This window comes from Corythoichthys intestinalis, chromosome 11, assembly GCF_030265065.1.
Source record: "Corythoichthys intestinalis isolate RoL2023-P3 chromosome 11, ASM3026506v1, whole genome shotgun sequence".
In the NCBI taxonomy this organism is placed as follows: domain Eukaryota; kingdom Metazoa; phylum Chordata; class Actinopteri; order Syngnathiformes; family Syngnathidae; genus Corythoichthys; species Corythoichthys intestinalis.
In genome coordinates, this window is record NC_080405.1 from 33,567,319 (window position 1) to 33,584,208 (window position 16,890).

Below are 16,890 nucleotides of genomic sequence, written 5' to 3' on the forward strand. Positions count from 1 at the left end.
CTTGCTGTGATCAATTAAGAAACATTAGTCCCACTGATATTCTCGGCGACATAACCTCAGGAGGCTTCTTTCCCCTTCATCTCTCCTCTCCTCAGTTTCTCCTATCTGCACCTGGTAGACTTGTCACTCCTAAAACTAGCTTCCATTACTTCACTGTCTTCCTCTGGAAGCAAGCAACAAACCATTTTTTGAGTACATCACCTTCCCCCCACCACAGAGTATTTTGCCCTCACCTCTTAAGGTGCAGACAGTGACATAGCGGTCCCAACCTCACTCCTCTCAGTGTCTTCAGTCATCAATCCTCCTTTCCTTTCCCGCTTAAGTTTTGGCAACATGATGACATTGACACATCTCCCTTCTTCCCATCTGCCCTCTTTGCTCCAAACTCCATTACACCCATTTCTCGTTTTTTTGCCCTTTTGCCTTACTCTGTCGGCATTTTGCCCTGCACAATGACGGACCCACATCTGCTCTTGTATACTGGTGGCTCACCTGTATCCTAGCAACCACCTCTCCTTTTCCTCTGGTGCTTGGAACAAGTTACGCAGACGATGGGAAGCAAGCTCTCCCATTTTGTCATTTACTTAAGTCCTGTCTTTACATGCAACACGCTAAAGCTGTACATTTGTCTTCCACAGCTTTTTGTGAGAACTCAAAAGACAATATCGTGTACACGTATTCCAATTTCTCAAAGAATGTCTGAGAGGTTCTGAAGCTCTACTTGTGTTCTAGGAAAATAACCAGAAGCAAAACATGTTTGAGGGCCAATACACTCACACAGTTTTACAATGAGAACCAAGTTAACACGTGACCATTGTGTCGCTTGTGCTCACACAAAAGCGCACATACACCAACAAAGAAGAAAAGTGCTGTTCAGGCACATGTGTCCTGGTGTAATTTATGAGGGGGGCTCCTGGGCGAGCGCCTCAGAGACGTCCTCTTCACGCTGCATGGCTTTGGGCACTCTGTTCAATCCTGCCTGTAAGCACCATGCTCTAGATACATGCACACATGCGCGGCACAAAAACAATGTAGAAAATCCCTTTATGAGCAATGAACTCTTTCGACTGAAACTCACTGCACAAAAAGCTAGGTAAACACAAGGGTTTCAGGCTTGGCAGCTCTGCTAGAGCTCTGTTTAGCTCAGACAAAACATCAAAACCATCCTTTTACAACAGCTGAAAATAGCTTTGGAGTTTTCCAAATGAAAAGAAAAACAAAAAAGCAATTTTACATTACATGATGAATTATAGCCAGCATGACAATTGCTATTGTTTGAAATAGTATCAAATAATAACTCTCAAAAACGGAATGTATGTATTCTTCTAATTTGTATCAGCAAATTAAAGTAGTTACATTATTTCAGGCAGGTATCTCAGGTTAGATACATACCGCAGGTCTTAATGCACAAATCCGATTTTTTCACGTTTTTCCAACTCGAGCGAGGCATTAACTAGATGGTCTGAACAGGACAAGTCGCATATAAGTGGACCATTTCATATTCGATCTGGGCTACTTTCGTATGTGGTTTAAATCCAATCTGACCCACATTTTTCAAAATGTGTCGGCGGTCTGTACTCTAAAGTCTCCCAAATTGGAATTCATGCAGCAATTACATCAGCAAAGAGTGAGAGATGTCGTAAGTGATGGAGTTGTACATTACCGTTAGCACCTAGCTTGAGCTAGGCTTTTAGGGAGGAGAAAGGCAGACTTGACCACCGTCATAAAAAAAAAAAAAAAAAATACAAAAAGGATAAGTCTGAGAATTAGGGCTGCAACTAACAATTATTTTCACCATTAATGATTAATCGGATAAATGTCACTTTTTTCTATTTCCTTCACAATTTACCTTGAAGTTGTTTTAGGCATGTTGTATGTAACAAGGAAGACAAAATGGATGACAATTTCCTACAAAAATAATATTTTATTACAGTTTCCTGACCTAACTGTAGTCTACAATGGAACCATTTATCAAATCCTCCCTCTCCACTGTCTTAGTGGAGAGAGGCATATCTTTCTTTCTTTTTTTTTTTTAATATCTCAGTTTTTTTTTATGTCTGCAAATAAGTGTTCTGATATGTTGAATAATGACTCTTTCATTTATTAGTCACCATCTGTGAACGGTTTTCCACGCTTTATCATCTTCCAGGTTGCAAGTTGCCCTGCTGACAGAAAAGTGTGTCGCAGGCTATGACGCAAATCGTTGACAGAAATGTTGAAATGTAATGTTTATTTTACACATTTTTACAGCATTGGTAAACATTAAGAATGTTTGTGTCATGTTTGTCTTCCTACAGAAACCATATTAAAACAAAAATATATTTCCCTCTCTTATTTTTTTCCATTTTCAAACATTTTTGAAAAAGCTCCAGGGAGCCACTAGGGTAGCCCTAAAGAGCCAAATGCGGCTCTCAAAACATGGGTTGCCGACCACCGTCCTAAACATTTGTTTATCAAAATACTAGTATCTGTAACTTAATTAGCTAATTGATTAGTTGTCAATTAATCAATTAATTGTTGCAACTCTATTGAGAATGCTCGGCTATCTGTGTGCCAAACGAGGAATATTTCAATATTGCTACCATGGCCGAGTGTTGGGACGTGTGTGTGTGTATGTGTTCTATCTTAACCCTTTAACACCAAACCTGTCGGCGGCGACAAAATTATGCATATCATCTCTGAAGCTTCATCACGCTGGAATTACCGTAATTTCCCGAATATAAGGCGCACCCGTGTATAATGCGCACCCCAAATTTACTTGTACAATCTAGGGAAATTTAATGTTCCCATGTATAACGCGCACCCTAATTTTAGCATCAATGAATAGAAGAATACAAGAAAACAGAGCTTGTGTACTGATACAGAAATGTCATTTTACTGACTGGTGAAACACAGCACAAGCATAGCACATTGGTAGTTCAAAACATTACCGTAAGCTGACCATATGTACGGTAATAATATGATTTGACAACTTCTCCAACTTAACCAGAATCCAGGACAAAACAAAAAAGATGTGGCTTTTCTTTTAAAGGCTGCTGTATAACTTGCTTGTTTCATCATGATGAATAAATGTTTCTTCCATGGATAGATATGGTAAAATAAAAGTGAGGCTAGAAGTCGGAAAACCGAAAGTGCGCATCGCTGTAGACTAACAAGAGGAACTATTGTTATTTGGGTTTGAATTTCCCGAGCGACAGATATAGCTGACGGACACAGAAAGTCTGTGTTGTGTTACATTTGTTGTCGAGCTGCAATAAACGTAGACTCAAAAGAGTTCAAGAAACTAAATTCTGTGCTTTATGAAGAGTGAAAAAGCAGAATTTAACACAGACGAAATCATTCGATCAATCAGAGTGAAGTATTACCGTGTAACGATTTATAACAGAATTCACCAGCGGAACTTATGTTGGCACGTTGTATAGTTCCCGGGGGGAGGTATTTTGTTGAGGGAACAGCTGGAAAGATAGTTATATTCCGCGGGTTGCATGTGAGACAGACATTGCTACCGTATTTTGTTGCAGCCTAAATGTCAAAGCAACGCCGATTAGCTCCGTTGTTTGATACTCCGCCTCCGACTCCTTCCCTAGCTCTCCACGACTGAAACAAAATGGTGACGTCACGTATCGTAATGGTTGGCAACGGATCACCGCATACGTTTCTTCAACACAACATGGCCGGTCTTCATATATATATATATATATATATATATATATATATATACACGTATATATATATATTTATATATCCCGGTGCCCGTTTATAATGTGCACCATGATTTTACAAGTTGATTTTGGGGAAAAAAAGTGCGCGTTATATTCGGGAAATTACGGTACGTCACCCACGCGCCACTGGTTGGTCTCATTTGAAAGTGCGGAATCGACGAAGTAAAAAGAGAGATAATTTCATTTGAGTTTTATAGTTTTATTGCCCTCATAAATAAGCATCAAAACAATGCATGGATGTCCATATTTCCATCATTTCTTGTCCTTTTTCAAAACCGAAAGCACCACAAAAGACTACATATCCCAGGAGCCATTGTGAGGTCAAGAAGGACAGAAGTAATTTGAACATTTTTAATAAATTCCTGAGCGAGGCACCACCTAAGGAGAAGGAGGGGAGGTAGCGAGCGATGGCTGGTTGGATTGAGCGAGCGGTTTTGAAACATGCGGAATGAATCGAAAACTAAATTTAGCGCAAGCTTCAATCAACTCGAAGAAGAGGATGAGCCAGATTTGTCGTTGATTTCTTCGGATAAGTCGGCAAGAGAAGCGACAGCAGCTCGCAAATGGCGGAAGGGTTGGCTGTGTGACTAGTGGGTGATGTAAGCTCTGTGCCCTGTTCAAGGGGAAACTGAGTGGCATTCCTGAAAAAAAATGAACTGAACTAGTTTATTGTCAATATTTTGAATACTTTTTTTCAATGTTATATTTGATTTTTTTTTCACTATCAATCTTTTCAATTTGTATATAGATGTGTGTGTTTGAGAAGCGTCAGTGTATGTATATACTTTTGATAAGGTGATGGGTACAATACCTAACCTCAAAGAAATATCATCCAAACTCTTTTTTTTGTGTTGGATGATATAATATACAGTATATATATGTTCACTATTTAGCATTGAAAGTCTACTGTAAATAACCTGTTTTTAACTATAGTAAGTGTGAAAACCAAAAACGCCAATGAACGTACCTGCTGTTGAAAGTCTACTGTAAATAACCTGTTTTTAACTATAGTAAGTGTAAAGGCCAAAAACGACAATGACCATACCTGCTGTTTGTGTTGTCAAACTCTTCCGTATTATTTCTTTCTGTTGAATGTTCATCCTGACAAGTTGAATAAATATTACCAAGCTTCAAAACGGTTCGTCGAGCATGATTGGTTGACAATGAGACATCAATATTACAAATTTTAACAAAAGATATGGGTATCTTTTTTTTTTATGTTGATTATGATTGGTCAGTGACGAAAACAACAGTTTGGACATGAAGGTTATGGTGTCCTGAAAAATGGGACCCCACCAGGCCATTGTGAAGATTTTCTTTCTTTGAAATACAGTGGGGAGAACAAGTATTTGATACACTGCCAATAGGTCAAAGGCATGCAAATTCAGCGAAAAAAGGCTTAGGTGTTAAAGGGTTAAACTTTCAATATAAGATTGAAGAGGGATTATCTATGTCTTATTTGTGTCCTCTTTTTGGAAATCAAAATATGGTCACCCAGAATAAAATCGTGCCAGCATGTGTAGTCACTTGTTTTGATGCTTCTGCGCATGCAGGTCAGTTTGCCCAAGGCGTGTTGAATGCAATTTAATGCACATACGTAATACTTGAACGGACTCAATGGAAAAAGGAAGTCTGAATGGGCACGCCAAGAACACATATGACGAAAAATCATAATTGTGCAATAAGACCTGTTGTCTGAACCTAGCCTAAATGACCTGAACCCCTATTAATTTAAAAATTGAAACACACACAAACTCACGAAACTTCACCATTGGATTTTAGCTATCACAGCAGTGAACAAAGAGAGCACTAGTCAGCCTTGCTTGAGGGCACATTTAGGCATGACAGCTAGCTACCTTTAGATAAATAGATTCTAGGAGGGATACTAGGAGAAGGGGGCATTGGTCAATCAATTCTCTACATTCATGCAGACCTGCATGCCTACTGCCTGACAGGAGAACTAGGAGTGGCATATTTACTACTCAGGACTGCAATGGTTGCCCATTTTATTCCTTTTAGTTAATGAAAATATGCGTGCGTTGTAGCTTGTTAAGATTACCTTACACGAAAAAGGTGTGTCTAAAAATGATAAATGATTTGCATTTACAGTATGTGCTAGTTAAGCATACTGGGGGAGGAATTTGAAGAGGACAGATCCCCCTGGCAACCCCAGCTGCATAGCTCCATATGTGGTTGTCCACTGTAGTGTGACCGTGAAAGCCCAGGAGAGAAAGGATCTGTCTTAATGCCAGGGGCAAGGGGCCTTGATCTGCTCAGGAGGACTCTCAAGGGCACTATGTGGGGAGAGGTGAAGTGTGCCCACACACACAGAAGGACACACACCTATATTAGACGCACACACACACTGGAACAAATACAGAATGTGGACATTGTGCGCACCCATTTGCACAGTTACAGTGGTCAAATCAAGGAAAGGCAGCTGGGGACCTATAGAGGGTTGGTAATGTACTGTATATACATGAATATCAATAATGTAAGACATTCTAAATAAATTATGTGAAGACGATAAGGGGTGAGGCAGGGGCGTGCTGTTTCTGCTGATGTGACTTTTGCAATGGCTTCACCACCCCTCTCAGTGATGATTCTTGTCTCTGGGGTTAGAGGCCAAACAAGGGCTTGGTAACACATCTGCCTATACCATATATCATGGACACATCTGATTGTTTCACTCTCCCGCATTCCAGTGAATCACATCAACAAACATTATTTTAATCTATAATAGATTAGAATTAAGAATTCCTCAACTATCACGACAAAACAGGTGCACAGTTGTGCACATGTGGTAAATAAATAACGCGCTTCAAAGCAAACAGTGAAGTGTGTTTGTTCAAATAAAATACAGTAGAATGTCACAGATTCAACCCTATCCTGGCGTCGTTGATTGGCGGTCAAGTAAAAGACCAGATTGGATTCAGTGTGCAGGGACCGACTGAGCAGGTGTTGGCATATGGATTTACAAGGGCTTGTTCCCAAGGTGCTGGACATGAGGGATTCCCATGCTTATTATACCGTGGAGCAAACAAGTATTTAGTCAACCACCAATTGTGCAAGTTCTCCTACTTGAAAAGTTTAGAGAGGCCTGTAATTGTCAACATGGGTAAACCTCAACCATGAGAGACAGAATGTGGGAAAAAAAAAAGAAAATCACAATTTTTGATTTTTAAAGAATTTATTTCCAAATTAGAGTGGAAAATAAGTATTTGATCACCTACAAACAAGCAAAATGTCTGGCTGTCAAAGAGGTCTAACTTCTAACGAGGCTCCACTCATTACCTGTATTAATGGCACCTGTTTAAAAAAAAATTTTTTTAATGTATTTATTTTCCCTTCAGGCATGACAAATCCAAACAAACATACAGCATTTATATGTGTTTACAATTAACTTTTTATTATATTTATATGTGTTAACAATTAACTTTTAACTCATTATCGGTATAAAAGACACCTTTCCACAACTTCAGTCAGTCACACTCCAAACTCCAGTATGGCCAAGACCAAAGAGCTGTCGAAAGACACCAGAGACAAAATTGTAGACCTGCACCTGGCTGGGAAGACTGAATCTGCAATAGGTAAAACGCTTGGTGTAAAGAAATAAACTGTGGGAGCGATTATTAGAAAATGGAAGACATACAAGACCACTGATAATCTCCTTCGATCTGGGGCCCCATGCAAGAGCTCACCCCATGGCGTCAAAATGATAACGAGAACGGTGAGCATAAATCCCAGAACCCCACAGGGGGACCTAGTGAATGACCTACAGAGAGCTGGGACCACAGTAACAAAGGCTACTTACTACTACTATCAGTAACAAAATGCGCTGCCAGGGACTCAAATCCTGCACTGCCAGACGTGTCCCCCTGCTGAAGAAAGTACACGTCCAGGCCTGTCTGTGGTTTGCTAGAGAGCATTTGGATGATCCAGAAGAGGACTGGGAGAATGTGTTATGGTCAGATGAAACCAAAATAGAACTTTTGGTAGAAACACAAGTTCTCGTGTTTGGAGGAGAAAGAATACTGAATTGCATCCGAAGAACACCATACCCACTGTGAAGCATGGAGGTGGAGACATCATGCTTTGGGGCTGTTTTTCTGCAAAGGGACCAGGACGACTGATCTGTGTAAAGGAAAGAATGAATGGGGCCATGTATCGAGAGATTTTGAGTGAAAATCTCCTTCCATCAGCAAGGGCATTGAAGATGAGACGTGGCTGGGTCTTTCAGCATGACAATGATCCCAAACACGCAGCCAGGGCAACAAAGGAGTGGCTTCGTAAGAAGCATTTCAAGGTCCTGGAGTGGCCTAGCCAGTCTCCAGATCTCAACCCCATAGAAAATCTGTGGAGGGAGTTGCAAGTCCGTGTTGCCCAACGACAGCCCCGAAACAAATGGAAGAATGGGCCAAAATACCAGCAACAGTGTGTGAAAAGCTTGTGAAGAGTTAAAGAAAACGTTTGGCCTCCGTTATTGCCAACAAAGGGTACATAACAAAGTATTGAGATGAACTTTTGGTATTGACCAAATACTTATTTTCCACCATGATTTGCAAATAAAATTCTTTAAAAATCAAACAATGTGATTTTCTGTTTTTTTTCCCACATTCTGTCTCTCATGGTTGAGGTTTACCCATGTTGACAATTACAGGCCTCTCTAATATTTTCAAGTGGGAAAACTTGCACAATTAGTGGTTGACTAAATACTTATTTGCCCCACTGTATGTGCAATATTATACCATAAAGAACAGTCGCAAGTCAGCTCACATATGTGCACTACAGTAAGTTCACTGTCAAATTGATAGGCTTTTATTAACAAGAACTGAGTATATTAAAAAAATAATGAAGTTATACAATAACAAATAAATTGTGTTTCATTACATTATCATTTCCATTTTATTTGGATTTGAGGACTTCAGGATTTCTTGAGAAAGTTACACTATTCTGCCTTTAAGGTTTTATTAGGTTTTATTTAAAATGTATACATGGAATTATTTCTGTTTCTAATAGAGTATATTAAGTCTGGTCCTCATAAATTGTATCCATCCCCACTAGAAACCTTATCATTCCTAGTATGCAAGAAACTCGATGTTTTTAGTTTATTTTTTAAATGGTGGTCAATAAACTCTTACCGATGAAGTAGGACAATAAAACGGCCAGCAGAGCAGCTGCAGCAATGGCCGTCACCGCTGCACATTTCCAGCTGCAGTACTTGGACGGTTTCTTTAGCTTGAACGCCGAGCGGGAAAAGGTGTTTCTGGGTAGCAAACGTGGGGGCGGAGAATACACTGTCCCAGAAGTGAGAGGGTAGCCGGGGGAGGAGCTACTGAACAATGGGGTGGTCCCTGATGATGTCTTGAATAAGAAGTGCCTGAGGACAAGAGAACAAGACATGCTATATGTTAGTTACCCCTGCCGATGATGTGCATAGTGTCACAAAAACAAGGTGATTTCTTTTTAAAATTAATAAAGCATATTTATGTGTATGAAAATCCAATTGCTCCCACATCAGAAGGCCTGGTGAATGCAGTGGCTTTAGCTAAATAGCACGTTATTATAAAAAAAGAAAAACATTTTTTAATGTGAGCCGAGGCTTTTTTTTTTTTCTTTTTTCAGGTCGTTGGGAATTGATAATGGATGAATGAGAATATTTTCACATTATGATATTGTGGGAAACAATAAGGTGTGGACAAAGCCTTGTAAGCAAAATATAGATTGAGATTTTAAAACTGGGTCACACATGTGCAGTTCTTGGCCCGATTCATCCCTTCCATACTTGTATGAAACAGCCTGTTCCAAGTCCTAGGTCACTTTTCAACCTTCATCTATTCTTTTGTTTTACTCCAATTTCTTTGCTTTGCTTCACTTCCATACACAGAATTTACAGTATATTCCTGAGCCTTCATACTCTTTGTATGACAGCTGTGGACAATCTTTCCTCTTCCTTTCTTCCGTTCTCATTGCCCTAGTGGGGTCAAGGAACCGAGAGAGGATAAAAGAGGTATCTAAACCATCATCCCTTCGCTCATATTACCCATTATCCTCTGCTATTGCTGCACCTGCTCACACAACAAATTCTGCAATCACACTTTTCATTCTGTTCTTTGCTCATTTCCAATGCTATTATTTTTCTGAAAGCCTAAAGCATCTTACATTATGCATCCCTTCATTCTCCTATAAAAGCATTTTCTTCAAACTCCTTCTTTTCAGATTACATTTCTCTGAGTGACAAGGAACATTGTAGAAATAGAAAAAAGAAACATTGGACTTGAAGAAACTTTTTAATGGAGACTGGCAAAAGATAGTAAGGAGAAACCAGAACTTCCACCCACAGGACTCCTTCAGGACTGGACTACTCAGAGGATGATGGTGCCCTTTATAAAGCTTTAAAAATGACTCAAGATAGTCTACCTGACATGTCAGAGGAAACAACAATTACAATTGACTTTAAATGTTATTTAACTATGTTAACAATCTACATTCAGCAACATCACAAGGCTCGTCATAGACGCTTTCCTCGATCAAACTATTGTTACTGTGTTCAACACAAATAGTGTTGAAGAAAATTGCAAAAGACTACTTAAGTGTAGTCGGCAGCATGGTGGGTGATTAGCATGTCTGCCCCACAGGTCTTAGATCAACGGTTCAGTCCCGGACTCCGGCCTTTCTGTGTGGCGTTTGCATTAGAGCTGTCCCGACTAGTCGACGTAGTCAACGTCATCGACTCTGTCGACGGTTGGTAAAGGGTTAAAAAAATATATGCGTGGAAAGTTGACAATGGCGGATGCTCGGGATTCAAGCAGGGAAAGCGCCACAAAGCCAAAAAAAGCACATCAGAGTGACCAGAGCATGGACTTTTTTCAACGAACAAAGGAGGGTAGACTATCGTGTGCTGTCTCCTTAGTGCCAAGCTTGCATACCACGGCAGCACGTCGGCTTGTGTTTTAGAATCGGTTTGACAAATAAGGAAATTCTTATTATTTTGCTTCATCTACATCAAATTATAATCAATATAAGAATTTATACTAATTAGAGCTGAAACGAATACTCGAGCAACTCGAGTAACTCGAGTTTAAAAACTGATCCGAGTAATTTTATTCACCTCGAGTAATCGTTTATTTTGACAGCTCTAAGCATCACGTTTCGCTCGGACTACTTTTAATGCGGGACAACGCACTGACGTCACGTGCGTCGAGGAAGAAGCAATAAAAAAATATAAAAAACATTTCCGCAGCCGACAGCCGCTCCAAACTACGCCGACGTTGCTAAAAACTAGCCCGCGTGATGTTAAGTTGGTAGCAGGTAGCATCTGAGGAGTCTCATAGAGATCACATGTATGTTGAACTAGATGCATTATGATAGACTCGGCCGCGTCTGGGCAGCGTTAATAAACAGCGGCCATCTTAAAGCAGTAGAGCGCTAAGCGCTAATAAAGAGCTCTAAGCGCTAATAAATAAGATTAACGTTACTGTCCGAGTCACTAGCTCACGTAACGTTAGCCCTGCGGAGGGCTAGGTTTCTATTAATTATGACCACTTTTGATGTGTGGCTAACGTGTCTTACATACAGGCTTTAACATAACATAGCTTTGTGGAGTGATAAGGGTGTAAAATAAAAACTCAATAATGCTAACTATCAATTTTAGCTTAGTAGTCATTGCTGGATAAAACACCAAGTAGCACTGGTCCCTAATGTGCTCCAATACAGCCTGTATCATACATTTATCTTGAACACTGCAAAAACACAAAATCCTATCAGGACTTACAGTTTAGAGTAGCGTAAAACTTAACTAGAACTTAAAAATGGCTTGACACAAATAGAAATTCAATTGAAACAGGTGGGAAAAAAATCCTAACTTTTAAGTGATGTGTGTTATCAAGCGTAATGGCATTTTTAGGTATAAATATATATATATTTTAATAAGATCTAAAGGTTTTTTGAGTGAAAGCAGTGAATTTGTCTTTTTTTTTTAAAATTCTAGTTACATCTGAGATGCAATTGTTGGCTGTTTTCAACAATATACATCGAAAATAAAGACATTGATTGACTGAAAATGGTTCAAGATTAGATGAAATGTCTTGTTTTCTCATGTATATTTATAATTGCTCTTCAGCTAAAAATATATTTGTTTTATCCGATTACTCGATTAATCGATAGAATTTTCAGTCGATAACTCGATTACTAAAATATTCGATAGCTGCAGCCCTAATACTAATGCTTCGTTGTAGCTCCCAGCGATGGTACATTTATTTAAAGTGCGTAGCGGCTCACAGCTACATTACCACTATGTAATAATACTTTTTGTCATCTTTTTGTTTCTCGTAGCAATATTACAACTTAAATCTTGTTCTTTAAAAAAAAAAAAATATATATATATATATATATATAATTTATTTGGCCCTAATACACAGTGGTAACGTCGTATCAATGTGCATAATTAAGCTATTTTCACGTACTTCACTCCAGTGATACGTGACATTTATTTATCTACTCTGCTGGTGCTCGCTCTAATGCTGAGAACAATATAGACATACCACAAACTGAGAAAGTAAGAATTGTTTTAAAACTTGTTGAAAAAGTGACGTCATAGTGTTCTGAGTCCGTTTACATTCCATCTTGCTCTAGTTAATGCCATTAGCATTTGACCTCATTGTTTATTTGTGATCTATTATTGTTATACTTGTGTTTATTTGTACTTTAATAAATAATTTAAAGTGTTCTAAATAGGGGTGTGTCAAAATATTGAAATGGTGATATATCGTGATACTTTATATCCTAAAAGGTTATCGATATGCTCCTGCCAAAAATCGAGATATCGTTTTAAAACGGTGTCAATGTCTGAAAAAATAAAAATAAACCGACAAGTTGCTACCAAAATCTTTCACTATAATAGTGTCTCAATTAACTCTAAGGTAACATTGACGGGGCTCGACGCCCAAGCCATTTAGACTGGGAACGTTCGTTCTTTCGAAATCAGCATTCAGTCATTCTGTCCGATTTTCAGGGCATTTACAGGTCACTTGCTGTTCATTTTAGGGCATTTACAGGTCATTTCCTATTGCGTTTGAGTCACTGCCTATTCATTTGGGTGATTCCCAGGTCACTTCCTGTTCTGTAACTCAAACTAAACAGGAAGTGACCCATAAAATACCCCCAAATGAACAGGAAGTAACTGAAAATCAACAGGTAAATGACCTTAAATGGCCCAAAATTATCTCACTGCCTGGCATTGGCTGTCACTGACGGCCATAGACGTTCAATCCATTTGAAGTGGGAGGGATGGAAGTGGGAGCGATGGAAGCTGCCACCGTCCTAGTTCAAATGGATCTACTAGTGATAAACTCATTCCAATTCACAGCATAAGTTTTTCTGTTTATTAGTTGTTTGTAGAATATCCTAGAATGATTTCCCGACCAATGTATCGATAATCTTTGTATCACCATATTGTCAGATCATCGTTGTCGTGAGCTTTGTATCGCAAATCGTATCGTGAGGTACCAAGAGTTTCCCACTCCTAATATACAGTACAAAAGTTTACTTTTTGATGATAAGTGGCTAGCATATACCAGCGAGGGTAGATACCAAGCACGAACAGGTAGAGGCTTAAGCTCGTCATTCAATATTCCTTTTGTCAAACAACCATGGCAAATGTGATCCGAGTGCTCAGGGAATAACCGATTAAATAAAGTCCTTAAACCTACTAAAATAAAATTAGTAGTGCTAATTAAAGTAGCCAACACTCTAGTTTAGTCATCCTCATGGCTACAGGCTAATATTTCTTGGCTGGCATGGCATAAAAAATTCTGGATAAAAGTCAGGAAAAACATTTTTTTAAGTATGTTAAGTGGGTCACAGATTATTCTTAACAAGTGTGGCTTCAATAAAAAAACCCAAAGTTCTGGAGACAAAAAGCAACATATTCCGTATTAAGTTTATGATGTGAAAAATCAAAGACATCTGTTCCTGTCACAGCTGCAACCTGTTTTCATGTACTCTGTTTGTTTAAATATGAAACTGATTTTTTACACATCTTCTCATCATCTGTCCATTTTTTTTTTTTTTTTACAGCTTGTTTTATTCTATTCATAATGACAGGGACCTCGAACGTGTTCCAACTGCCTGCAGACAAAGGGTGGACTACACTGGTTTCCAGTCAGTCAATCAGAGACCATTTTTGAAAACAGAAATATACAGCATACACAACTCGCATTCACTGGGTGGAAACCAAATTTCATAAATAAAAATTAAAGCATATTTTCTTGGGGATGGTATTAGTATTCAAGTGGGTGCTTTAGCAACCTTAAAGCAGTTCATTTTTGACATTAGGCTTAATCTTCGAGTTAGCAGGGGTTAAATTAGTCTGTAGAGTTGATTTCAACAAATTCTGTGTAGTGTTTTAGTTATTTATTAATTTCAGGGCTCCGGAGTGGCTAAGCTAGCGCGAGTCAATGGTCCCTTCCTAGCATGCCAATAAAAAACAATATTAACAGATCTAAGATAGTCAAATAAATTCAAAATGCAGATCCTTGTTCAAAATACCCATGCGGCCAAAACAATGTAACACCAAACTGCCTTAATTCATTTATTTCTGCAGGATTTTTTTTTTTTTTTAGATGTGTAATGCGACCACAATAGAGAGGAGTGCTTCAGCCACTCGTGCTATGCTGCATTCAAGGTAGATGGGAAGTCACACTTATGCCACTCAGATGGTACCAGTTGTGACCTGAAAGCGTTCCAAGCATTTTTTTTTTTAATTTTGGCCATCAAAAGACATGATGACCTCCAGCAAACCTGCCTTCTCGTAAGCAATCAAATAGTGGAGGGAAAATGATGGCTAAGGTAAATAGACCACACTGTAAACTGCTTTCTTTAGTTATACTATTGACGGTCTGCTTTTCGATGGGCAACACAATTTGTCGACTGACGTCTGATTAAAGCAACTCGAGAGGTTGTGGTACTTTTTTTCCGACTTCGCAACTATGGCCTCCCAGTTTGAGTGGCGTTCCAATATTTTTCTTGGTCGGAGGTTGGTAAACGCCGATTTCCCACCTTCCTCGAAAGCAGCATCAGTCTACGGAGTCTTGACTGATGAACGGCAGCATAATGAAATGTGCATTTAGAGGCTATGGAAACAGACAGAAAAAATGGGCAAATTAAGGTTTTCACAAATTCTCTATGAAGAACGAGGAATAATTAAACTGTGGATACTTGCTGCTGACTACAACATAAACACACCATTGGAAAAAGAACAGTTACCGTAATTTCCCGAATATAAGGCGCACCCGTGTATAACGCACACCCCAAATTTACTTGTAAAATCTAGGGAAAATTATTGTACCCGTTTATAATCCGCACCCTAATTTTAGCACCAATGAATAGAAGAATACAAGAAAACAGAGCTCGTGTACAGATACAGAAATGTCATTTTACTGACTGGTGAAACACAGCACAAGCATAGCACATTGGTAGTTCAAAACATTACCGTAAACTGACAATATGTACGTAATAATATGATTTGACAACTTCTCCAACTTACCAGAATCCAGGAGAAAACAAAACAGATGTGGCTTTTCTTTTAAAGGCTGATGTATAACTTGCTCATTTTATCATAATGAATAAATGTTTCTTCCATGGATAGATACGGTAAAATAAAAGTGAGGCTAGAAGTCGGAAAACCAAAAGCGCGCATCGCTGTAGACTAACAAGAGGAACTATTGTTATTTGGGTTTGAGTTTCCCGAGGGACATATATTGTTGACGGACACAGAAAGTCTGTGTTGTGTTACATTTGTTACAGTCCGAGTTGCGGAGCTGCAATAAACGTTGACTCAAATGAGTTGAAGAAACTAAATTATGTGCTTCATGAAGAGTGAAAAAAGCAGAATTTAACACAGATGAAATCATTTGACCAATTAGAGTGAAGTATTACCGTGTAACGAGTTATAACAGAATTCACCGGCAGAACTTATGTTGGCATGTTGTATAGTTCCCAGGGGGAGGTATTTTGTTGAGGGAATGACAGTTATATTCCGCGGGTTGCATGTGAGACAGACATTGCTACCGTATTTTGTTGCAGCCTAAATGTCAATAAAGCAACGCGGATTAGCTCCGTTGTTTGATACTCCGCCTCCGACTCCTTCCCTAGCTCGCCACGACCGAAACAAAATGGTGACGTCACGTACCGTAATGGTCAGCAACAGATCGCTGCATACGTTTCTTCAACACAACATGGCCGTGTCAATTAAAAAAATCGGTCTTTATATATATATATATATATCTATATATAAATATAAAAAATATATTTATATTTTTGTCTCCATCCCTGTACCCGTTTATAATGCGCACCATGATTTTACAAGTTCATTTTGGGGAAAAAAGTGCACGTTATATTCGGGAAATTACGGTAAACCCCTGCTAACGTGAAAATTAAGCCTAATGTGAAAAATTCTAAACTTCCTCTTTAAGTGCCCCCTTGTTTTACCCAAGCTTGTCTGTTATGTATGAAACAATACGGTCAGAATTGTGCTTCTTATTTCATGGAGACAATTGTATTCTATCGGTTGGGGGGGTAATTCTTATAGCCTGATTTTTGTGATGTGTGTCAGTGTAGCATTTTCCCCTTGCTTTGCGTTATGTTTGACTCAGACTAGGCAAGTAGGATCAGCCATAATCCAACACTGTTTTTATGACTGCTATTTAAAAATATGCTTAGCTACACTCTACTGTGTGATCCCCTTCATCCTTTTGATGTCCTTAATAACTGCTGTTTCATAACAGCATGTCTACCCATCGAAGAACAGTCAGTGAAAACAGGTGATGTGCTCAGAGCATGACGATATAGTGTGGGAACAGCATTCCACTCGCTATCAATTATTCAAGCCAGCCTATACCGTCTCTCACCCTCTCATCATCACATGCCACTGATCGCTGGATTGCCATCCTGCTGGATTCCTCTTTTTTTTTACAGTACCTCCATGGTCCCTTTTTTACCTGTCAAGTGAGTTTCAAGACAACAAGGGAAACAGGCTCTAGACCAGAGGAAAGAAAACGCAACAGATAGAAGCTGAAAGAAGGCGCGCACAAAGAAACATAGTTATTCTCTAGAAATAACTGCCTCTCAGTGACAAAGCCATAAATATTAATATGCATGCAAAGGCTTA

The 16,890-nt window shown here is 39.0% G+C and overlaps 1 protein-coding gene across 22 annotated transcripts in view; it reads right to left on the reverse strand.

Moving 5' to 3' along the window:
- The window catches only part of tenm2a (teneurin transmembrane protein 2a), a 342,932-nt gene that overhangs the window by 69,518 nt on the left and 256,524 nt on the right, over positions 1 to 16,890 (reverse strand). For all 22 annotated transcript variants that reach the window (XM_057849548.1, XM_057849549.1, XM_057849546.1 and 19 more), the window contains one exon: positions 8,864 to 9,102. In XM_057849548.1, coding sequence (XP_057705531.1) covers positions 8,864 to 9,102 — 239 coding nt within the window. The remainder of the gene's footprint in view (positions 1 to 8,863; positions 9,103 to 16,890) is intronic.